Source organism: Poromitra crassiceps, assembly GCF_964638095.1.
Source record: "Poromitra crassiceps genome assembly, chromosome: 22".
NCBI lineage: Eukaryota > Metazoa > Chordata > Actinopteri > Beryciformes > Melamphaidae > Poromitra > Poromitra crassiceps.
The window spans coordinates 6,732,331-6,758,209 of NC_139647.1; the positions used below are offsets into that span (position 1 = coordinate 6,732,331).

The window sequence follows — 25,879 nt, forward strand, 5'->3', positions numbered from 1 at the left end:
CTGAGTCGTGTGAAGGCATTATTACATGTATTGTCAGATATGAAAGTCTTCAAGCTAAAAGCATCAATTGAGCTGCAGGAAAGTGCTCTCCTGCAGGTAACAACATGGTGTCAAGAGACAGGAAACACAACATCTCTCTAATGACGGAGAGTCATCCACTGGAACATCGTTATGTCAGATGTGCCCATTATGAGAGGCCACAGGGAACAGACGCAAAATACAAGCTTTTGTCATTTTCTGACAGAAAATAAGCACTGTTTAAGTATTTGGTCTTTTCTCCCTTTTCCTCATACTTTTACTTTTAGCGACCACACGTGAAAAAAAAAATTGAAATCTGAGAATAATCTCAGAATACTGAAAATGAAGTAAGTCGGAATTCTGAATTTAAAAGTCAGAATTCTAATAATAAAGTTAGTTATATGAATTTTGTAATAGCAGGAGTGGTTAAATACTCTAAATGCTTTCTTATTTGGATTTTCTGTTGTTCTGCATGAAATTTAGCATGCATGTTCCAAACAACCCTGATGTGTACCAGGTTTCATAGTGATCAAACCCACTTTCAGCTATAAGACAAATGTTACAAGTCACGTTGTCCCACCAGATTTAGAAATATCAAATTTCTCCTACGAGTTGATTTAAACATGCCAACACAAAGCCAAACAGCTGGAATACAGTATATCATATCCAAGTTAATATATCAAGTTAATGGAAGTTGGGCAAGCTGTCGTGGTGTTATGGTCAGTTTTGTATCTGATGTGGCTGGCTTATGAATTATTTGTGTATCTCTATGGTTGCGTAGCATATTTAATGACTAGGACAAACAGTATGGCTGACATAGCCATATTTGGCCCATTCAGGCCCACTGCTGTCACACTGAATCTGAACGAGGAAAGTGAAAAAAGAAAATAAACTTCCAAATAAAATGATATAGACAAGCCAAACTAGGGATGATTTGTGTGTGTTGAACTCACATGGCAAACAAAATTAATTGATTGGATTTATATAGCGCCTTTCTAGGTACTCAAAGCGCTTCACATATCAGGGGAGGGAGGGGGAGGGAACTCAACTCAACTCATCCACCACAGATGTGTAGCACCCACCTGGGTGATGCACGGCAGCCAGTTTGCGCCAGAACGCTCACCACACATCAGCCTATCATGGTGGAGAGTTGAGGACTGAATGTGCCAATTAAGTAACGAGGGATGATTAGGTGGCCATGATTGAAGGAAGGCCTGTGTGGGAGTTTAGCCAGGGCACCGGGGTTACACCCCTACTCTTGTGAAGAGTGCCGATGGGATCTTTAATGACCACAGAGAGTCAGGACCTCGGTTCATCCGAAGGACGGTGCTCCCTCACAGGACAGAGTCCCCCTGTCTCTGCCCTGGGGCATTGGGGAGATTATTCATCAGATCAGATTTTTTTTTTTCAATATTTTATTTTAGATTTTTCATCAGATCAGATTATTCATTAGACCATTCGGACCGGAGGGGAAGAGCACCCCCTACTGGTCCTCCAACACCACTTCCAGCACCAGTCTCCCATCCAATGAGTATCCTAGGCCAGACCTGCTTATAGCTTCCCAAGGAAAGCCAGTAATGTAATGCAGGAGCCACTGGTGCTGAAAATGAAAATACAAGTGCTTTTATGACTCCTCTCATGGTGGATACAACAGCTCCACACAGATCAAAAATAAAACGAACTAGACCTGTCCACAAATGATGCATGTCTGATGGGGCATCTTCTGATTCTCTTTGCCTTCAAATGTGTTTGCATTCATGTTCACATTGCATTGGTGTGATTATGATATGCCTTTTGTCTTCCTGCATGCATAAGAAAGCTACTGTGAAGACTTCAAATAAATGTACAAATGTGTCACATGACTGTGCTGTGTGTCACATGACTGTGCTATCATGTGCGCCCTCACAAACAAGTCATGCTGCAACACTTGTGAAAGATTCTCCCAGTCTTTTCTAGAGACAGTTCTCCAATCATCCTGATGGAGGCACTCACGGCCTTTTGCTTGCTCTATACACCAATAGCATGGCACCATGACGTTGCTCATTTTATGAATAGTAAATCAAGCACATCTTTGCGTGTTATTGTTTCTCGAATGCTCACATTGCCATAACTATGAGGGGGACAGTACCTTGAGCAAAGCACTTATGTCCCCAACGATTGGCAAGGCAGGCTGTCAGAAAGAAGAAAGAAAATACATGATACAAGAGGCATGGTCACAGACATCATTTCATCTTGAATAAATCTCAAATGTTTCACTAATATGTTGCTTTTGTTACAAATGCATCTTGCGGGTTAGCGATCAGAACTAAATGGTGGGGCGTACTGTACACACACTTTTGAAAGACAAGTTGTGTGTTTGTGTGCATGTGTCATGTCTAATGTGCTAACGAGAGGGTGCAGCCAATTTGTACCAAACTGAAACACTTTTCCTCAAAGCAGTGTTGGTTAGTGAATAGCAGAACAGCAGGAGTGCCTGATAAAATAGCCCTAACTCATGTGCTGCAATCTCTACTGTGACTTGTGAGGAGCTGGCAGCACCACTGTCAATGTGCGGCTCTGAACTGCTTACTCGTTCACCCCGGGGTCCGGCAGGGCCTGGGGGGCCCGCTCTCCCAGGGGGGCCCTTTAATTGAGACAGAAAAAAAGGAGTTATTGACAACAATGACATCCGGGAATCATGCAGCGCTGCAATCTTTAGCCTCTGCGTTCACACCCATCTCTGTTGGTGGGGATTTGTGTCCAGGACCTGGGACAACATCAGACTTGTTTAAGTCAGTGGGGTGCAGAGATTCTTTTATGCTGTCGGCCATCTTTTATCTGCTGATGTGAGGCATGAGGCGCGGGAGCAGAGATGGGAAATAACTAGTGCTTTTAGATTTGACACTGTGGATCACAGGATCCTTTGATCTCGTCTTGAGCAGTGTGTAGGCATCAATGGCACGGCCCTCAAATGGCTTCAGTCATATTTGACCCATAGGAGTTTCTCGCTTCACTCAGGTCAATTTTCCTCAACTGCGGCCCCACTTACTTGTGGGGTCCCTCGAGGCTCCATTTTGGGCCCGATCCTATTCTTATTATATCTTGCCCCTGGGGTCCATTTTCGCTGATGATATCCAAATGTATCTGTCGTTAAAAACAAAATGTAAAAACTCAATGCAGCCTTTGCTGAACTGTCTAAATGACATTAAATCTTGGTCCTTTAGCTTCCTACAATCTACTACTGTTAAGAATCCTGGTGTGTTTTGACAGCTCCTTTCAATTTGATAAAGAGATGAGTTCTGTTGTTAAAACCAGTTTCTTAATTTCAGTTAAGACTGTTGGCCAAGGTAAAGGGTTATCTCTCCCACATAACTTTGAGAGAGTTATTCATGCTTTTATTACCTCTAGGCTAGACTACTGTCACTCTCTGTATGTGGGTCTAGATCGGTCGTCCTTGTGTCGTCTCCAGTTCGTACAAAATGCTGCCGCTCGGCTTCTAAGTGGGAAAAGAAAGCGGGAGCACATAACTCCTGTGCTGGCTTCCTGTCCGCTTCAGGATTGATTTGAACATTTTCTTGCTTGTGTAGAAAGTTTTTTTTTTTTTTTTTATATATTTTATTTTACTTTTTCAGAACATAAAGAAAACAAAACAAGAACAGGAAAAAAGAAAAGAAAAAACATATATACATACATTCAACATTACAATGCTACAAAATGTCAAAATGTGCTTACAAATCGATTAAAAAATATATATATATATATATACTGTGCAAAGGATCCCAAAGAAACTCAAATACCGCTTTTAGCCTGATCAAAATAGGTCAGGAACGGGTCCCAAATAACGGAAAATTTCCTTAGAGAATATGACCTCTGGAATCTGAGTCTCTCCATACGTATAACTGAGATCATGTCTGTCAGCCACAGCTGAAAAGAAGGTGGAGAGGAGGACTTCCATTCCTTCAAAATTAGTTTCTTGGCAACTGTCATTCCCTGTGTCAGAGATTGCTGCACGGCCGTTGGGAGGAGCAAAGAGGACTCCGAGCAGCCGAAGCTTGTGTAGAAAGTTTTAAATGGGATGGCACCTTCTTATCTCACTGATCTCCTGCACCATCATACTCCAGCTAGAGCTCTGAGGTCAACTACTCAGACGTAAGTACAGCAAGATGTGAATGAGCCCTTTGGCTGCTCCAAATCTTTGGAACAACTTACCTGCTCATATAACAATTGCACAGAGCACAGATAATTATATTAATATGTATATATACTCATAATGAAATAATAATTTCAGTTAGCTCTGCACAGAAACAGCTAGCAGAAATACTCTATTACATTTCAGAGACTGTACTTTGTTACTTTTACTTGAGTAAACAAGTTAAATGAGTAATTCCACTTTTTGACACAAATAACGGTACTTCTACTCGTAAAGAATGTGTGCACTTTTCCCATCGCTGCAGAGTAGAAAGAAGGCGGAGCTGACTCACCTCTCGTCCTGGAGTTCCAGCAGGGCCGGAAAAACCCGGGGTTCCGCGGGGGCCCTAAGAAACGCCCACATACTCGAATGAGTTTGACGATCGTGTTCAACACTGCCCAGCATTTTGGGTCATGTAAAGTAATTGCACGCTACTACATGTACACAACATCAAAGAACTGGAAATTAGGCCTGCACAATGTTAGCAACACGTCAGTGGTATCGGCCGATAAAGGCTTTTAAAATGAAATATCGGCATCGGCCCGAAATGAACATTTTATGCCAATATGACCGATACAATTACGCTTTACTTATGCCCGAAGTAGGACGAATCTGACTTTTTTTAAGAACTGTTACATAAATAAAAACATGGCAACATGTTTTTCATAACCGAAATTGAAGTAGTTTTCTTATTTTGGCCAGTGAACGTGTACATTTTGAAAAGCATTTTATACATGTCTGGCAGTGGGCCATCATGATAAGAGTAAGCAGGCATAATAATGTGTTCATTCCACTACAGGAGAGACTTGATGTTCTCTGCAATTAGGTGGAAAACAAGACAGGCAAGCCGAATTAATCCTGACCCAGACTGCTGCCAGTGCTGTCACACTCGCGCATGCCTGTTTCAACAATGGGGAGTCTAACCCTAACCCTAACAATGGGGAGTCTAACCCTAACCCTAACAATGGGGAGTCAGTAAGCCCCTGAGATGTTTCTTGGCCGGCCCATTCTGGGTCTGGTCAGAAGATATCGGCATTATCAGATCCAACCTCGTGCATGCCTACTGGAAATCAGTGAAAATGGACTTGAACATGTTGTTTGTGTGTGTTGTGCATCCAGGGAATTCATCCACAGACCTCGATTCCTGGCCTTCCCGAAGGTCCCACGGGGCCCTAAGAACACATCACACACATCTTGTTAACACCACCTGCCCTCCAGCACTCAGGATCCAATCAAGGAATTGTTATACAGCTCTCGCTCCATTGATTCCCTGTTTCCGACAATCCTGTATAAAAAAAGCAAACTCACCCACACTTAAAATGTGTACGGTTCAAACTAGCAGCGCTGAGCTGATGACGACGAGCAGAGCGTAACAGGGCAGCACTGACCTCCGTCTCCCGTCTAACAGTATATTTAATGAACTATGATATTGGATCTGTTCTTTTTGAGTGCCTGGAGAATGAAAAGATTTGACGCTTGGAGCTAAAATGATGAATGTGGGAAACGCAGAGCGATCGATACGACGGCGCACTCACAGGGCCGCCGATGACGCCCTCTCCGGGCTCGCCTTTTTCACCGTGCTCCCCTGGCAGGCCTGGCACTCCTCTCTCACCCTGACAGAAGAAAACAACAACACAAACACAAAGAAACAGTCAGGGGGGGTTCTGATGGAACCCAGTGAAGTTCTGATGGAACCCAGTGAAGGAGAGCTCATAGAGAGTCCAGCATCATCTAAATACGTAATGATCATGTAGCTCTGAGAGTTACAGTACATGATCATTAAGTATTTAGAATTATGCCGGAATAAATTTTCTCCTTACGTTTCACCTCAAGTAGCTTCGAGGATGCTGTAGGAAGTACAACTCTATTTTCTAGGGCAATGGCATGCACGTATTATTTATATTCTTTATCCATTTCATTTAAAGTATTGCATGTCTTGTGCCGAGTTACACAGCATAATATTCAAATCTAGACCTTTTTTTCATGGCAGGACAAGAATTGGGATATCTTAAAGAGCATGGTGCAGGTTGGAGACCACATTGCGTATGTAGAAGGGGTATATAGCAATGGGATTTGGTGGGGGGGGGGGGGTTTCAATCACACATAGCTGCATTTAGACTAGTTTGAAAATAAAGGTGAAAAGAAGCAGCTGGTGACTGCACATGTATTGGAGGAAGCATGTTAGTCTCCAACTCTCCCCAGATCGGCAGAGGGGGTGGAGCCATGACCCGGACAGCAGGGGGAATTGGCCAAGTACAATTGATGAGGGGAGAAAAAAAAGCGAGCTATCCCTTTAAAGATGCTAAAGGTGAAGTGTAGCCAGTGTAAACAGTACTGTTGTATGTGTGGATGATTTGGCTCCTGCTCCATCAGAGGATCTTACCTTGGGCCCACGAGCCCCTCTGGTCAGAGGCATCCCGTCGCCCTGCAAAGCCACAGGAAGAAGCCATCAGCAGAGAGATTCACGGCTCATTCAGCAACAATTCACTTTGCCCCAAACACTGTTCCGCTGCTGGGATCTAAATTGGAATATTGAATCTCTATGAGCTACACCCCGCGGTGCAAACAGTCGCATCGCCAGCTCATGTTCAATACTCTTTACAGCATTTGTAATAGTTTCTATGTGAGAGAGATGCACTGATGATGCCATAGCACAGAGAGAAACCCTTGATTGGGACTGAGGCTACTGTAAGCACTATTTACTGTACACTTCAGATGGGACATTGATTTCTGTGGTCAGCATGTATCAGTGTTACAAGTCCTACATTGCACAATGCAATGTAAATGAGCTGCTCCAAAGTTGGATTTGAACTAACACAGCACTTCTGAAGTTCGAGTGAGAAATGGAGTCATTCCCCTGAACATAATACTGAGAAAGTTGTGAAAACAAAATCATATGATCCTGTAACTTTGTTTTTTTTTTTTGGGGGGGGGGGGGGGGGGGGGGGCAGAGAGCTAATAGCTAACAAAGGCTCTAATGAAGCAAAACCTTCACACTAGTACTTCAGTGGAGAGACACCAGGCTAATCCTTGCAAATAATACAAGTCAAAGAAAAGACAGAGTACATTGGTCATTATTCATTTAAAGGTAAAATCAATGAAGTTACATTGGCTCCATGAGCCGAACGACTCATTACAGCGAAGTCACTGTCTGCATCATAGTATCTGTTTACAGCTTCTTCCTGCTTTGTCTCACATGAGAGAGACTATACAGACTGTCTGCATCATAGTATCTGTTTACAGCTTCTTCCTGCTTTGTCTCACATGAGACTATACAGCCTGTCTGCATCATAGTATCTGTTTACAGCTTCTTCCTGCTTTGTCTTACATGAGAGAGACTATACAGACTGTCTGCATCATAGTATCTGTTTACAGCTTCTTCCTGCTTTGTCTTACATGAGAGAGACTATACAGACTGTCTGCATCATAGTATCTGTTTACAGCTTCTTCCTGCTTTGTCTCACATGAGAGAGACTATACAGACTGTCTGCATCATAGTATCTGTTTACAGCTTCTTCCTGCTTTGTCTTACATGAGAGAGACTATACAGCCTGTCTGCATCATAGTATCTGTTTACAGCTTCTTCCTGCTTTGTCTTACATGAGAGAGACTATACAGACTGTCGGCATCATAGTATCTGTTTACAGCTTCTTCCTGCTTTGTCTTACATGAGAGAGACTATACAGACTGTCTGCATCATAGTATCTGTTTACAGCTTCTTCCTGCTTTGTCTCACATGAGAGAGACTATACAGACTGTCTGCATCATAGTATCTGTTTACAGCTTCTTCCTGCTTTGTCTCACATGAGAGAGACTATACAGACTGTCTGCATCATAGTATCTGTTTACAGCTTCTTCCTGCTTTGTCTCACATGAGAGAGACTATACAGACTGTCTGCATCATAGTATCTGTTTACAGCTTCTTCCTGCTTTGTCTCACATGAGAGAGACTATACAGCCTGTCTGCATCATAGTATCTGTTTACAGCTTCTTCCTGCTTTGTCTCACATGAGAGAGACTATACAGACTGTCTGCATCATAGTATCTGTTTACAGCGTCTTCCTGCTTTGTCTTACATGAGAGAGACTATACAGACTGTCTGCATCATAGTATCTGTTTACAGCTTCTTCCTGCTTTGTCTTACATGAGAGAGACTATACAGCCTGTCTGCATCATAGTATCTGTTTACAGCTTCTTCCTGCTTTGTCTTACATGAGAGAGACTATACAGACTGTCTGCATCATAGTATCTGTTTACAGCTTCTTCCTGCTTTGTCTCACATGAGAGAGACTATACAGACTGTCTGCATCATAGTATCTGTTTACAGCTTCTTCCTGCTTTGTCTTACACAAGAGAGACTAACACTGAACACATTACCGCGAGCTTGATGAGTAGGTCTGCTGTCTAGCGTGATGTTTAGTTTCGTGTGTCCGTTTGCACACAAACAGGATTGTCTCAAGCCGTGGACGACTTACTTGCCAGTGATTGAACAGTGCAGCCTGAGCTGCACACGCGCTGGCGTTTGGTGAGGCTGTAATGAACACTTCTATATGCAAAGACTGGCCATAAAAGGGAGTGCCTCAACAACTAGAAGCTCCAGAATGGGAGTGGAGGTGATTACCCAGGCTGGGGTTATCCAACGCTGGATTACTTCATAGCATTGCATCTCCATAATGGTACGGCAGCTAGGCAGCTGGAGGAGGTGCTCCCTTTTGACTTGTCTGATGCTGTCCCAGCTGTTTGCAGATGTTCTACTACAGTACACTCCATGAATGTCTATTGGATTGTGTGTGTGTGTGTGTGTGTGTGTGTGTGTGTGTGTGTGTGTGTGTGTGTGTGTGTGCGTGTGTGTGTGTGTGTGTGTGATGATGTCTTTTTGTAGGCCAGCCCAGAGGTCCCTGCACTTCCTGGTTCCCTCGTCGGGAAGTCGATGACTCATGGTCTAATATGTTCTGGAGCACAGCTATCTGTGTATCCTGTGGCTCCAAAGCCAACAAGGTCAGATTAAGATGATTGTCCGAAGTCGTAATCTGGTACCCACCATATATCCAGGCGCAGGCTCTCCAGGCTCCCCCTTAAGTCCAGGTAATCCCTGGGGCCCTATCACACCTCCAGAGTCCCCCTACAGACAGACAGACAGACAGACAGACAGACACAAATGGCAGATTGGCTCTGCTGCTGTCTCAGCAAGGAGGGTGCACTGAATGGTATGCGGGGGGGGGGGGGGAGGTAAAGCAGGGGCAGGGAGGAGTCAGGGAGGTAAAGCAGGAGTCAGCGAGGTAAAGCAGGGGCAGTGATTTCACACATCAATAGGTGTAAACATGAAAATGGTTTATTACAGGCAGCAGCTTTTGTGACTACATGGACGCTTACAAATCCATCAGCACGTCCTGTACAGTGGCTGTCACACCAAAAGAACTGGGGCCCTAACTTACGGGCAAAGCAAGGGCAAAGCAAGGGCCAGGGCCAGGGCAAGCGTCATCATGACACCAAAGGACGTGTTTCAGCGACCCAGTGGTCATTAAAAGAAACAAGGGGAGATTTTGAGCGCTAGAAACGACCAATGACAACTCTTGCCCTTGGATCGGGCATAAGACAGGGCCCCTGGACTTTGTGACACATAAGGGCCATTTACATTTCTATTCTTACAAGGACAATAATAAGAATTACAGCAGTTTCTTATTATTGTCCTTTTCTAAATAGAATTTGAGCTTAACCTTGTAACTGTTTGCATTGCTGTAACTCTTAGATTAATGTTGTGGGTCCTCCTTTTCCAAATAGAATTTGAGCTTAACCTTGCATTGCTGTAACTCTTTGTATAGGTCTTTGTATAGGTCTTCCTATTCTTTATATATTTTGAGCTCAACCTTCGAATGTGCTCATTTCTGTAACTCTGACAGTGCTGCATATTAATGCTAGCTTATGTCCTTGCTTTTTAACTTGAACAATATTATTATATATCGCCATTCCTTTTGTGTTATTGTATTTACTTTGTCTATTAGGTATGTATTTTTCTACAACCTGTAAACAGAAAACAATTGTGATTTCCTAATTGGTCATGTGACCAATTAGGTCCTGTTACTACTTAGGCTCACCTGGGCCCTCATGGTTGTATGAACAAACCTGATGAAGCTGCTACAGCGAAATGCATTGTTTGCTGAATAAATCACAGTAAAGCTATACTTCAGTGTGTGGTGGTACCATCTTTTGTTTTGTGCCTTTGTACTTGCAACCTACCAGCACCTGATCATTCCACTGGCTGTGCATGGGGACTCTCCTCCTTTCTCTTCATATATATATATATATATATATATATATATATATATATATATATATATATATATATATATATATATATATATATATATATATATATATATGTGTGTGTGTGTATGTGTGTGTGTGTGTGTGTGTGTGTGTGTGTGTGTGTGTGTAGAAGGCTGAAGTGGATGTTTTTCTGTTGCAGAACACTCGCTCTAGTCTAGTGGGTGGGATGCCTCGAGTCACGCTTTCTTGACAAGTCCCGAGACCCCATCAAAGCAGCATGTGAGCGGAGCTGTGTTTCAGCACAGTGTGTGGAACAAGTCCTACAGCAACAACAACAACACGTTTGTTTACAGACAACAGAGCCGTCTAGACGGGGGCGTCAAAACATCAAAACAACCACAGAGCGGTCTAGGCGGGGGCGTTACAACGTGATGGAAGATGGCGTACAGTGCGGGGGTGAGTAAACGTGTCAAAGCGTCTTCACGAGTTGCCTCGCACGTTCAACCTGTGTGATAAAGCAGCTGACTGTATAGCTGCACACATTTTCCCCTCTGAGGCGAGAAGTTGATTTTGAGAGTTGAAGCTATACCTTTTCTCCTTTCAGGCCGTCTCTCCCGGGCACCGCCGGGTCCCCTGGCGAGCCCTGTGTAAACAGACACATCTATCAGCGGGCCTTCATCTCCTCTCCTCCTCCTCCTCCTCCTCCTCAGCGCTCCTCACCGAGCCGCCTCCTCCTCTCCTCCCTGCGTCTCCATGCAGACAGACGCTCATTACCGGAGCAGGTGTGCAGAGCAGATTGGGCCTCTGGCACAAAGCGGCTCCCATTTCCCTCTTTCCACTAATTAATTCTTAAATTTGATTACTGATCGTCTGTGTGTAAAAAAATCTCAACTTGTTCTTCCTACGTCTGTCCGAGGAGCCTAAAAGAGAAGGATGAGACATCACTCACATGATCACAGTGTTTGAATCCTGCATTGGGGCCAGGTCTATTGAAGTGAATGGACCAGGCGGGGCAAGTCCCTCTATAAAGCATCATATCTGTGTCGTTTCACCTTGGATTGAAAAATACTTCCACCAGATTCAAGAAAAGACATTATGTGACCCCCCCTTCCATCCGAAATGTGTGTTTTTGTTTTTCTTATTATTCGTCTCCAAACAGATCATGGCTCTGTCCAGCAGCTGCATATAGCTCAATCTGCTAACCTATTTTGATTTGAAAAATAGACTCTGGGACAGCCCTACCTTTTTTCCCCGGCTTCCTGTACAGCGCGCCTCTCCTGCCACCGTCACTTCCTTTTCCGCGTCCGTGCTCCACTGTTTACAGTCTAAATAGCAACTTGCACCGCGACTTTACAGTAATTTTCCACTGTTGTTGTGAGACGAGTTGACGTCTTCTATGGAGTGTGTTTATGCGTTGACGTTATTAACGAATAGCCGAAACGGACGCGGAAAAGGAAGTGACGGTGGCTTTTCCGTCACTTCCGCTTTCCTTTTCCGCGTCCATTTCGGCTATTCACTAATAACGTTAAATCTGCATAGAAGACGTCAAACTCGTCTATTTTTCAAATAAAAATAGACTGGGTTCCCAGATTGCATATAGCTTAACTCAAGTCCATGTTTGGTACAGCTAGATTCGCTAGCTACATCATGATACATGACCGAACGGGACATCTGGTGGAATCATTAATGAGTGCGTTTACATGCACACCAATAAACTGATAACTGTGAGTAATCAGTTTATGGCAATAATCAGATTTCTGCGTTTACATGCACTTTAATAATCCGACAATAGGAAAAACCCGGGTTTACATGATTCAGTCAATTAGTCGGATTTCTCTCCAGAAGGCGGCGGTAATTCAACTTTTTACATGCAACTTGTACATGCGCAGATGTATAAACCCACAAGAAACCTGATACGCTGTATACATGCACTCAAAAGACGGGTTATTGGCCAAAAACCTTGGTATGTTTATCGGTTTATTCATAACCCGGTAACGGCCATAAACGGATAAAGCTTATCGGTTTATGCTGTTTACATGACCGTTTGAATAATCAGGTAACTCCAGAAATCCGCTAATAAACTGTTTATTGTCTGCATGTAAACGCACTCATAGTCTTATCCTTCTTTTTTAGGGTCCTTGCTTGTGTCTCTGTCTCTGCCTGTTGCAGTGTTATTTACTGATCTGTCTCTTGCTTTGTGGCAGGCTGAATCGGGGGAATAGTGGATATGGGAATGTGAGATGAGAGGAGGGGAAGCCTGATCTGTTTAATAAACCATAGTTAGACTCAAGGCACTTCCTGTATGTAGAGGTGACATTGTGTATGAGCAGCTGTAGGTCTGCATGCTCACAGCTCAGAGAAAAGCTTACAGCAGATCCTGGTGATGGTTTCTTCTGGATGAGCTGCTTATATGCATTCTCTTCTCCCACTCGTTATTGTCCTTGCATACATGGATAAACTCAATGTTCCACACGTTACCATGGAAACTGCGCCAATGCTATTGTCACGGCAGACAAGCTCCCTGATTGGTCCTACATAGCGGTCATGCTGAAGTAGGTGGAGCTTACGTGGGGTTACGCCCAGGGGCGTTGATGGTCAACGCAGTTTACCCACGTCTTTGAAATGAGGCAGAGTAAACTCACCTATTTCACCTGTATCAATCAATGAGGGGAAATAAGGTGGGTAAAGCACCTTGGATAGTTTACCCACCTCTGTATTTACCACTACCCCCCTGGTTACGCGGAAGTCTTGAAGAAGTCTTCTGTGTCGGGGCGAGGTCTCTCTCTCTCTGGACCTCGAGGTCTCTCTCTCTCTGGACCTCGAGGTCTCTCTCTCTCTCTGGACCTCGAGGTCTCTCTCTCTCTCTGGACCTCGAGGTCTCTCTCTCTCTGGACCTCGAGGTCTCTCTCTCTCTGGACCTCGAGGTCTCTCTCTCTCTGGACCTCGAGGTCTCTCTCTCTCTGGACCTCGAGGTCTCTCTCTCTCTCTGGACCTCGAGGTCTCTCTCTCTCTGGACCTCGAGGTCTCTCTCTCTCTGGACCTCGAGGTCTCTCTCTCTCTCTGGACCTTGCTGCATGATGGCGTTTACGATGTGTCAATGTGAAGTTTCCCCCTCTCATAATGGAGTTTTGTGACAAGTGGTTTATATGTCTACAAATGAAGTGTAAAAAGGGCACCAAGGCAAAGCGTTGGTGAACCAGGAAGAGCGAGCTGGCGAGAGAGAAGCAGTTGGATCGGCACCAGAAGCTAACGTGATCGGCTACCAAGTAGGTTCCATATGAACCAGAAGCTAACGTGATCTCAGCTACCAAGTAGGTTCCATATGAACCAGAAGCTAACGTGATCTCAGCTACCAAGTAGGTTCCATATGAACCAGAAGCTAACGTGATCTCAGCTATCAAGTAGGTTCCATATGAACCAGAAGCTAACGTGATCAGCTACCAAGTAGGTTCCATATGAACCAGAAGCTAACGTGATCAGCTACCAAGTAGGTTCCATATGAACCAGAAGCTAACGTGATCTCAGCTATCAAGTAGGTTCCATATGAACCAGAAGCTAACCTGATCAGCTACTAAGTAGGTTCCATATGAACCAGAAGCTAACGTGATCAGCTACCAAGTAGGTTCCATATGAACCAGAAGCTAACGTGATCAGCTACCAAGTAGGTTCCATATGAACCAGAAGCTAACGTGATCTCAGCTACCAAGTAGGTTCCATATGAACCAGAAGCTAACGTGATCAGCTACCAAGTAGGTTCCATATGAACCAGAAGCTAACGTGATCAGCTACCAAAGTAGGTTCCATATGAACCAGAAGCTAACGTGATCAGCTACCAAAGTAGGTTCCATATGAACCAGAAGCTAACCTGATCAGCTACCATAGTAGGTTCCATATGAACCAGAAGCTAACCTGATCAGCTACCAAGTAGGTTCCATATGAACCAGAAGCTAACCTGATCAGCTACCATAGTAGGTTCCATCTGAACCAGAAGCTAACCTGATCAGCTACCAAGTAGGTTCCATATGAACCAGAACCTAACCTGATCAGCTACCAAGTAGGTTCCATCTGAACCAGAAGCTAACCTGATCAGCTACCAAGTAGGTTCCATATGAACCAGAAGCTAACCTGATCAGCTACCAAGTAGGTTCCATATGAACCAGAAGCTAACGTGATCAGCTACCATAGTAGGTTCCATATGAACCAGAAGCTAACCTGATCAGCTACCAAGTAGGTTCCATATGAACCAGAAGCTAACCTGATCAGCTACCAAGTAGGTTCCATATGAACCAGAAGCTAACCTGATCAGCTACCAAGTAGGTTCCATATGAACCAGAAGCTAACCTGATCAGCTACCAAAGTAGGTTCCATATGAACCAGAAGCTAACGTGATCTCAGCTACCAAGCAGGTTCCACTACTTCCACCAGCATGCCTCAGCTGCCTGGCTAATATCAGGAAGTTATCTTATTTGGGTTTCTCACAGGTCATAGCACGGTGGTGTGATATTTACACCAAGAGGATAAAATGCATTTGTAATAGATTCGATATTCATATTCATCATATATTCATAGACATGGAACCAAAACCAGCCGAAGAAGCCAACAGCGAAATTGATAAGACATATTTGATAAAAAAAAGTTCATCCAAGATATTGTAAGTGAGATTGGCACTTCGATGTGCCAACTCTTAATGGAATATTTGAAAAGCAAAATGGATATTAACGTGCAGGTCAACACACTCAATCACAGCCAGGATGATTTGAGCGCAGGTGATTAGCCAGGGATGATTTGAGCGCAGTCACTCTTGTGGCTCTGACCCTTTGAGGTATTGTCTCACCCCATTTCCGTCCAACAGATTTTTAAACTGCTCCTTTTAACCTGCAGCTAAGTGGCACAGCGGACATGAGACGGGTATAAAACAACTCACCGCTGGTCCTTGATCACCCTTCAGGCCTGGCAGCCCCATGCTTCCCTTTCGGGTAGGGAGGGAGGGAGGGAGGGAGAGAGAGAGGGAGAGAGAGGAGAGAGAGAGAGAGAGAGCACAGTTTTGACTTGAGGTTTTTGTTTTCTGAACAATATGGCATGCGGTGCTTAGTGGCGCCCCCTGCAGAAATAGAAAGCATGTTTTCTGTGTGAGTTGGAGGGAGACAGCACAGAGACCAAGGCTCCCACAGCTCTCTGACTGCAGGCGCTCTTTGTCAAGAGTTTCTTAGCATCGACAAAGTGAAGATGCAGCTAGGCTGCATGCAGAGCTGCACCATGGGCCGCATCAATTATGGACCGACGATTGTGATTTTGCGATGAAGCGATGCGGATAGCAAAGGCATATTATATCAGTGCACATCTCAAGTCTCGCCAGCCATCCAACAAGTTACCTTGAAGCCTTGCTGTCCTTGAGCTCCTTTCTCCCCCTGTTCGGGGTAAATAAGAAAAAATCATCCCCCATATAGACATATAAAAGAACATACTCAGGTAAAGCTTCTACTTGCTGACTGCTATCGAGCTTAGATGGAGAAGTGGTGAAGGACCTTCACAGCGTTCTCTTCTGTTATGTGCAGAATGAGAATCTGACAATGTGGATCAACTCAAATGAGCAACTTGATAAAGATGTAACCGTATGAAATAACACTCATACTATGCACACTTACAAACAATGCATGCTGAGAATTGCTTACTTGAAAAGCCTACAGTAGCCATGATTGAATACATGTTGTATTTGCAGATTCATATATTTATACATAACATAATAATGCGGTTTTCTTTTTTCATTTTGTCATATTAGGAGACAGTCTCTTGATGTCAATTTGATGATGGTCAATAGCCGCATCAGCGGCCTTGGTAATCTTCCTGCATCGTGTACAGTAGATGCATCTGTTTTGTGAGCTAAGCTGCCAATAAAGCTTGTTGTACACCAGTCTGCAGAGCACAGAGTCCACATCAAGCTCTATTTGAACAGCAGGTGCTGTTCAATTGTTCTTGCTAAGTCAAATAATTATATATGTTCAGAATCAGAATCACTTTTATTGCCACAGTATGCAAGTTACATACGAGGAATTTGTCTTAGTGTCTGTATGCAGCGTAGCGGTTACATCAGCATACAGGGATAAGAAGTAGGAAGATAACTAACGGCAATCGCAAGGTTGCAAGTGCAATCAAATCGAATCAAATCGAGTCAATATATACAATATGTACATGAGTGGTGAAGTGTTCTGTGGATGATAAATATGAATTTACATTGGATTTACATGAGATTTACAGACTGAGTTAAATATACGTTAAATACGCAGTGGATTTACACGAATTTACAGTCAGAGTTAGATAAGAGTTTACATTGAATGTACATGAAATTTACAGGCTAAGTTAAATAGGCATTAATGTGCAGGGAATTTACATCAATTTACCAGTCCCAGTTAGACAGGCATGTTATATGTTCTATTAAAAAATACAAAACGTTATTCATGCTGTGGTGTAAAACTTTTGGTGCAATGTTGCCCATCTGTGTCTAAAATGGTCGGTAATAAGGAACAATAATGAGAAAGTTACCTGATGTCCTATTTCCCCCTTCTGGCCTTCCACCATTCCCTCCTCCTACACGAGAGAGAGAGAGAGAGAAAAGAGCACTTGCAAACCTGATTGAGTTGCTGAGATGCCTTAACCCATTGATACCTGATGCAGCATTTGTGTGTGTATCCCTTTAAGACCGCGGTTCGCGGTCTTAAAGGGATACGCACACAAATGAGGGATATACACGCAAATGCTGCATCAGGTATCAATGGGTTAAACGATCACATTCTACAGCTGTGCCTCCAGTAAGAGATTTGAAGTACGATCACAGATAAAGAGAGAAGCATTTCAAGCTTAATGATATACATAAACGTGTGCTTACAGTTCCAGAGAGCTGTCTTAATCCGTGAGCTGTCATCACCTAGAGGCAATCAAAAAGACACACCCATGTTCTCCAAAACACTCACAATGAAATCAAACTTTAGCCTTTAAGAGCAAAGCAGAAGTAACAACTACCGGTACTGCTTCTTACAAACTCAAAAAGACACACAGCCTCACCTGATTCCCCTGCGACTAATCTGAATAGATTACTCTTCGAGGTGGGATGTTTTTTTTAGAAAAATAATAATAATAATCTACTTATAATTTATATGACATGGTTTGAAAAGCTTAGAAATGGAGTATAAGGTCACTGGACCGGAGCGTTTAACAACAAAATGTAATAGAATTGAAGGGGAAAGGTTGACAACCAGTCAGACCAGAAGAGGAGAAACTTGCTTAGCCAATAGCTGCTCACTGTAGACAGACATCTCCAAAGAACAACTTTCCTTTCCTCAAAACATCCCCCTCAAATCAGACAAATCAGAGGTTCCTATGCATTTAGGCCCCATATATCACAAACTGAGCAACGCAATCTTGATGGCAAATCTACTTTCATCCGTATTATTGATTTCCACAGCCTCCCTAAGTTAATGCTACACATGCAATTAAGCCAATGCAGTCTTAAGTGGATGTAGCCTAATGAAGAGCAGCCAACATGCTACTGGGAGGTAATTGCGGGCCCCAGCTGGGGTGTGAAACGAGAAGCCTCCTTGATCCTATTGTGTGAAGAAGGCAGCATTCATCCATGCATAAGTGAAATGTACGGGGGCGTCTGGGTAGTGTCGAGGTAACGGCACTCGCCTACAGACACATTTGGCCGTGTCTGCGGGTGGGAAGCCGGTGGGGCATAACGGCACGTTCCTTTAACACTGGGAGCGAAGGATTTCACGGTTGAGTGACATCACAGCCGAGTTGTCGATGTTCCGTTAAAAGAGTCGGGAAACCAGCCGGGGTCAGCTCGAGCCTAGCTCTAGCCAGGCTAGCCATCGTTAGCGATAACAGTTGATAACAAGGCATTTCTCTGTATTTTGCACATAGAAACACTGCAGCAACATGTGCACATAGATACTGTAGAAGTTAGACGGTAATAAATAGGGGTGTCACGATACACTCAGTTCACGATACGATACGTATCACGATACTGGGTTCACGATAACGATACGATACGATACGATTTTAACAATATTTTTTTAAACTTGAATAATGACAATATATGACTGGAAAAGTAGTATTTTATTTGAAATGCACAAATACAAAACATGCTGTTGTGGGAAATTGTTATTACAATAACAACTAGAAAAAACATGAGATTGGAGATAAGGCTTATCTTGAAATAGAATGAGTTACACCGTCACTTAGATTTACTTTGAACTAAAAGGTTTCTCAGCAGTATAAATTCTCATTATGCATCTTCAGTTTTTCTTCAAACTCAAACAACAAGACTTTTCTTAGTCTATTTTTTATGCATCTTCAGTTTTTCCTGTCAAGTAAACAGTTTTGCCAGAAACTCAATTGAATGGTTTCTCTCCTGTATAACTTCTCATGTGTCTCTTCAGAGACTTGTTCAACTGAACTACTTTCCACACATTGAACTTCAACAAACAAAGACGTTTCTTTGTCTACTTTTGAAAAAAAAAAATTTTTTTTTTTTTTTTTTTCACGATATGAGATTTCATCTCAACGATACATATCGTGACGTTTTACTATCGCGAAATTTCGTGGGACGATATATTGTGACACCCCTAGTAATAAACAGTATTTACTATGATTTTAACTACTGTTGTTGCGCGGAGCAGCCATCTTGGATTTTAGAGTTCGGGGCTGCTGAGGCTCCTACGAGTTTGGGAGAGAGAATGCGAGCACTGCTGACGTCACCGTTCGAGCTCATGACCTTTGAACGCGTACATTTTTTTTTTCTCAATCGTGATGAAACGCTACAGCTTTTTTACCATCAGCCCAACTTAAAGGAACACTCCGCCCATTTTCAACCAGCTTTGTATCATTAGAACATCAGTAGTATATCAGAAAACTGTAAACTGTTTTGAAGTCTGTCATTTAATTTGACAGTTATTGAGTGTTAAAGTGTGGACCAGTGACATCACTGGTCCACACTAACTCAAATTAATAACTCATTAACTCAAGTCAACTCTCAATAACTGTCAAACTATTCATCATTCATCTAGTTTGACAGTTATTGAGAGTTGATTTGAGTTAATGAGTTATTAATTTGAGTTAGTGTGGACCAGTGATGTCACTGGTCCACACTTTAACACTCAATAACTATGGTAAATGGTCTGCATTTATATAGCGCTTTTATCCAAAGCGCTTTACAATCAGTAGGTAGTCTACATTCACCCATTCATACACCAATGGCGGCAGGCTACCACGCAGGGTGCCTACACACCATCACCATCGGGAGCAAGGAGGGTTAAGTGTCTTGCCCAAGGACACAACGACAGCAGCTGGGAGGGAGCGGGGATCGAACCGCCAACCCTTGCGTCATTGGCCGACCCGCTCTACCTCCTGAGCTAAAGCCGCCCCAATAACTGTCAAATTAAATTACAGACTTCAAAACAGTTTACAGTTTTCTGATATACTACTGATGTTCTAATGATACAAAGCTGGTTGAAAATGGGCAGAGTGTTCCTTTAACAGAATCAGTTTAATAAATAGTCAAATTCTATTCTAACGCAATACTGTCAGCTATAAAAATAGGACTGTCTCGGAGCTCAAAAGAATGTTTTGCCACTTTAAGGGCACCGGGGGAGAGGATGGCCATGCGTGCTCCTCGCCAGCACTAATAAACACAGGCACACGAAGGTTTATGAAGGGAGGGTAATGATCTGAACCCTGCTTTCTGCTGTGTCAGGGAAATCAATGCTTAACTGCCAAAATTATCTGAGAGCACAGACAGAGAGACTGGTACTAAATATTCAAACAGCCTCATTTATCAAGTGAGTGATGTCGGCCACATTAATGTGCGCTATAGCATACCTCTTCCATACCCTGGCTGCTCCACACCTCAGTACACAACAATGAACATCATTGAATCTGTCAATTATGATAGAAGCTTCACTTCCCTCCCTCGGAGATCTATTGAAATGCAACGCCTTCACTAACTTTCTTTTATATATATATTTTATTTTACATTTTTTGTAACTTGGTCCCATTTGAGAGAAAACAAGAAGCAAGACTTTGCTGTGCAGAACACCTTTAAAGCATGTTTACCTATTATTAGCTAGATAGAGACCAGGGGAAACCAGGGGAGAGAGATCACATTTTTTCACTATATCATTAAGTTGCCTAATTTCCATAAGCAGTGCGTGCTAACAAGCCACGAGGAAGAGAATACAAATGAGAGAGGTGAAGCTTTGTTTTGAAGTTGAGATGCGAAGCCTTCAGAGACTCGATACCTGCTGCTTCACTGACAGCACCACCTGCGTCTTTGCACAAAAGGGCTGTCTCATTCTACGATTTGCACCTATGTACATACGTTTAAGGGCAATTTCTTGTTTAAAGCTACTACCGGTAGAATTTTAAACTTAGTGACTTTGGCGACCCCTTGAGTCCCTTAGTGGTAGTATTTTACGTCGGCTGTCGTAAACAGACTCACCACTAACTCACCATTGTGATTTGTGATTTTGGGCTAAGCTTAACTGTTTCCATGGTAACGTGCTTGACTTTTAAATTGATAGGTTTGTCAGATTAGAATGTAATCCATGAACCATTTTACATTTAAAGCATGAAATATTTCCGTTGACCTATGAAGCTTTTGCAAAAAAAAAAAAAAAGTTAATATTTTTATTTTCCTGAAAACTTTCGCAGGGGGACCCCCTGGCAAAGTGCCACGGACCCCCATTTGAGAACCACTGCGTGGCTAGACATTGCATTGGGTGAATGATGTTTTGATCATGATTACTCAGTCCGAAGTAACTTCAACCACAGCAGCAGCTGCTGCTGCTGTACGGCGAGCTCGCTGCTGTGGGACTGGACAGGATCTGGACGTGTCCGTGGTTTGGTTTCCTGACAAACAAGCAGCAAATTCAAAGTGAGTCCTGGTTCTATTTCGGTTGTTGAGGCTATCTTTGTCTCGAAAGTCAGACCCCCGAGGGACCAATAGAATAAACAAATTGAAAGCAACAAACAGAATTCACCAATTTTTCACAGCCACGGTCTCATTTTTCTACAGCCATTATACGACGCTATCAGAGTTAATTTGAGAATGATGTATTGAGGTAAAACCTCGACACGTAGGGACATTAATTAAGAGATTAGAATAACACCGACGAGCGCTGCCTAGCGCAACTGTGTTCAATTGATATTAAACACACAGCAAATCACAGTTTACAACTTTCAGCGCCAAACGGTTTTATTTAGTATTTTGTCTATTGCTGTGAATTGCTGTATATTGCGTTTCTGCTGTGTACATTGTTGAAAGTATTACTTACTTGGCTTGCTGCCAATGATCATTGAGATAATACCCGAAGAAAACTAAACGAACAAAGGGAAGCTTCCCTGGAGAAATTCAACCCCACGTCTCTCCACTGCCTCACGCGCTTTCAAGTTGTATGCCCCTTATCGACATCGATCCAGTACACATACAAAAAAAAAGATGCCCCCCCCCCCGCAACAACAAACAAACAAACAAACAATCTATCTAACCCTCCTCTCATAAATATCATTTGAACAGCTTGCTGTACCACGATCATTTTCTTGGGTTTTGCCAAGAAGAAAGAGGTGTTGATGTTAGAATCTCTCTTTTTGTTCTTAGTCCTCCAACATGCTCTCCCGCTCAAAACCACTGCTAACCACTCTGCATTATGAAGACTACATATTACTTACAGGGCCTGGAGGACCTCGAGTGCCAACTTCACCCTACAAAGAGAATATAAACACATTATTAATCACCACATAGAAAGATTTAGATACATGTAGATAGATAGATAGATAGATAGATAGATAGATAGATAGATAGATAGATAGATAGATAGATAGATAGATAGATAGATAGATACATAGATAAATAGATAGATACATAGATAAATAGATAGATAGATAGATAGATAGATAGATACATAGATAGATACATAGATAAATAGATAGATAGATAGATAGATAGATAGATAGATAGATATATAGATAGATACATAGATAGATAGATGGATAGATAGATACATAGCTAGATATAGATAGATAGATCTATAGATAGATAGATGGATAGATAGATAGATAGATAGATAGATAATAGATAGATACAGTAGATAGATGGATAGATAGATATATAGATACATAGATAGATGGATAGATACTGTAGATAGATATATAGCTAGATATAGATAGATATATCTATAGATAGATAGATAGATAGATACATAGATAGATGGATAGATAGATACATAACTAGATATAGATATAGATCTATAGATAGATAGATAGATGGATAGATAGATAGATACATAGATAGATAGATAGATAGATAGATAGTTCGATCGATAGATAGATGCATAGATAGATACATGTAGATCGATCGATCGATCGAATGAAGAGCAGACAGCTTCCACAAACAGCTTGAAAAACTTCTCTCAACAGGAGAGTTTCCACAGATGACCTCAAACACATCAATAGGTTTTGGAGCAACAACAAAGGAGGTTTCAGAGAAACTAGTGAAGACTGAAGTGATGTGAGGTGGCCCATGAGATGTGGGCCAACACAACAACAACTGCAAGTTCAAAAGTATACTGCAAATGTATACATGAGGAGTGAGTTACAGTGCTTATCCTGTCACTTTTGTATTGTTTTCACAACATGACTCAAAGGACTTTTTCCAACAGGGCAAATTGGTGTCATCCATCAATTTGGTAATTTTGAAGATACGCTTGACTAAATATATTTTTTATTTTCCTCTCAAATAAGTCGGATCGATTTTCCGTTTCTGTGAGGACACGGTTAGGCTGGGTAACACAGCTGCCACATTGGTTGGTTTTGTGCTTCTCATCGTTAACACGTTCACTGCCAACGACGTATTACTCCGTCAAAAAAAATCCAACGGTTGACTGCCACTGACGTATTACTCCGTCAAAAAAATGATTTTTTTTTTTTTGACCGTGGGATGTGCATCTAACCCTTTTACATCTCTTATATAATTATTGGAGCCACCGAACGTTTACAACCCATTCCACCGACCCACTAAGTGGCGACAGTGCTCTCCTGACTAGAGGAAGGCAAGCAAAAAGCAGCCATTCTCATGAAAATGGATTGGCGAAAACGCTTTCGTTTTCGCGCTGATTGCTGGTGATGCGGGATTGCAAATTTGCATAATAGATTACAGGTGGAACACACTTTGAAACACGCAGCATAAATATGACCAGAATCGCAAAAGCTTCATCAAAGCTCTCAACCAAAACTCCAAGAAGCGAGCGAGTCCATCCAGACTTCCTCAAACAGCGGCCGCGCAGACAGGCAGCAGCAGCAGCAAAGCAGTGAGACTGGTGACAAGCTTGTGACACGGCCGCTGCAGCCAAGAAGAACGCCCACGGAGGGAGGAGTTGGAAGCAGAGGGGGGTTTCCTGCTGTTATGGAGGAAATTACTGTTCAAAACTATTGTTTAGATGTCTGACGTCTTACTGATGCCAAAAATGAATGGTTAAAGTGACTGTTCTATCGAATTTCACAAAAAGCCGTTTATCTCTGAATAATTTTTCTGACGCTGAAACCATGCTGTATTCAACTGCTAATGCTTACATAACTACTAACTCTACAAACTAACTCTTTTAGACAGAGAAAGCACACATTCTATTAGTTCTTTTGAGATATTGTGTGTTCACAAAATCTTAGCAGAAAAGAATCCTCGGGTCTTGAAAGATGAGCCAGAATCCTCAAAAAAACCCTCTGGCAGAACCTACCTACAGTAAAAAAAAAAAACGTCTGGCAGTGAATGTGTTAAATAAATAAATAAATAAATAGTATCATGACCTGCTACAGACCTCCTGAGACCATCAATGATGTCCTTCATCTCTGATGCACTGGGAGGCTCAAACTTAGATAGAACAATGTGCTGCTCGTTAATATAGTCCAAGGGACTCCCATCGGTACTTTTGATCTTTTCCACTAATGAAGCACCAATATTTACAAAGAAGCTATTAAATTCACAAGATATTTCAAATGGGTCAGTAATAAACCCACTGCCCCCTTTGAATTCAGAAGAGAGAGTCATAGGACTGTCACTGAAATAGATCAATTTAGTAAGTGGTGTGGTTTTTTTATAACACTTTCATAGACTCTATGGTACTGTAGTGTTAGACAGTTTTATTACAGCTTTTCGAATTAGCACAAAACTCACTTCAAAATCATCTGTATGCCATAGAGATATGATTGGGTGGGGGGGGGGGCAGTTTGCCACCAGAGAGCCTTTTGAAGCTACTCTACTAGAAACCCCCACAGCCAATTATTACTCTGTCAATTATAATGAAAATGCACAAATGCAAAAGACACACACAATTAACTCCTTTGAAATAACGTTTCAAACATGCTTAAAAGAGCAAAGGACACAAACAATAAAAGCCATGAAATAATCATGCTAACACTGTATCAGGTTTATGGACTACCGGTACATGGATTTAAAATACAGCATTTCAACAAATAAAAACTAGAGGAAAATGTTAGGGAGGGACAAATTGGGAAGAGATCCAATCGGAAGAGAAGAAGAAGTTAAACAGTGAAATTTGTGTCTGTTGCACGTTCAAACCCTTTAACTTGTCTAACTGTCTACTTACTCATTTTGGTTGCTCTTTTGTTTTCCTTATATTGTTCTTTTTTTTGCTGTGTACGGATTATTATGAATATTGATTTAATTTCTAAGGTAGAGACCCAAAATAAGACAGGTTAAGTTTTCCTGTCTCTACCTGCACAAGCTTTCGCTGATTTCCTTTTCTCAGTTTCTGTTTCTTTTTTTTTAAGAAACAGAATCAGTTGTTCTTCTTGTTCCTTCAGTTGGATGTCTGAGCTTCACTGTGCAGAATGGTGTCTGTGCAGAGTTTGACACTAGAAGACTGTTTCCACAATCATCTTCTGAAAGTGGAAAGTTTCTCTGAGTTCACTGAAAAGGCCGTTTTCAACAAGCAAGATTTGTGACATCACGAATCTTGGATCCAATCACTGTCCAGTATTCAGCAGTTAAAACCCCAACACATTCTCACTCCCAACTCATCATATACTGCAGATCGGTCAGGAACCTTTGACGTCACTTTGTCACGAGTTGGAATGTGTTGAAAGCCTGTGTTGTATGCTGTGATTGGCTAGTTATGTTCTAGATATCCCTGATTGGTTGCTTCGGATTTTTAAATGAGAGAGAAGGAGGGGAAGTCATTTGAAGGATTTTAACAAGATAATTTAACAATTTTTGCTGGGGGAAACCATCAAACACAAATTATTATTCAAAATAGAGTATTTTATACACATCTTGAAACATGACTTTAGGGGGTGTTTAAATATGTGCAAATAAATAATAAAACAAAAAAAACAATGCATTCCATAACAACAGATTAA

At 42.3% G+C, this 25,879-nt stretch overlaps 1 protein-coding gene across 1 annotated transcript in view; it reads right to left on the reverse strand.

Annotated features, from left to right (window-relative positions):
• Positions 1 to 25,879, reverse strand: part of LOC310796129 (uncharacterized protein) — a gene marked incomplete at both ends in the record, with an annotated part of 167,935 nt that overhangs the window by 29,962 nt on the left and 112,094 nt on the right. Inside the window, 13 exons of the mRNA XM_083658276.1 lie at positions 2,147 to 2,188; positions 2,588 to 2,641; positions 4,479 to 4,532; positions 5,323 to 5,358; positions 5,722 to 5,799; positions 6,570 to 6,611; positions 9,228 to 9,308; positions 11,043 to 11,096; positions 15,378 to 15,422; positions 15,826 to 15,861; positions 16,994 to 17,038; positions 17,337 to 17,375; positions 22,178 to 22,210. Coding sequence (XP_083514402.1) covers positions 2,147 to 2,188; positions 2,588 to 2,641; positions 4,479 to 4,532; positions 5,323 to 5,358; positions 5,722 to 5,799; positions 6,570 to 6,611; positions 9,228 to 9,308; positions 11,043 to 11,096; positions 15,378 to 15,422; positions 15,826 to 15,861; positions 16,994 to 17,038; positions 17,337 to 17,375; positions 22,178 to 22,210 — 639 coding nt within the window. The remainder of the gene's footprint in view (positions 1 to 2,146; positions 2,189 to 2,587; positions 2,642 to 4,478; positions 4,533 to 5,322; positions 5,359 to 5,721; positions 5,800 to 6,569; positions 6,612 to 9,227; positions 9,309 to 11,042; positions 11,097 to 15,377; positions 15,423 to 15,825; positions 15,862 to 16,993; positions 17,039 to 17,336; positions 17,376 to 22,177; positions 22,211 to 25,879) is intronic.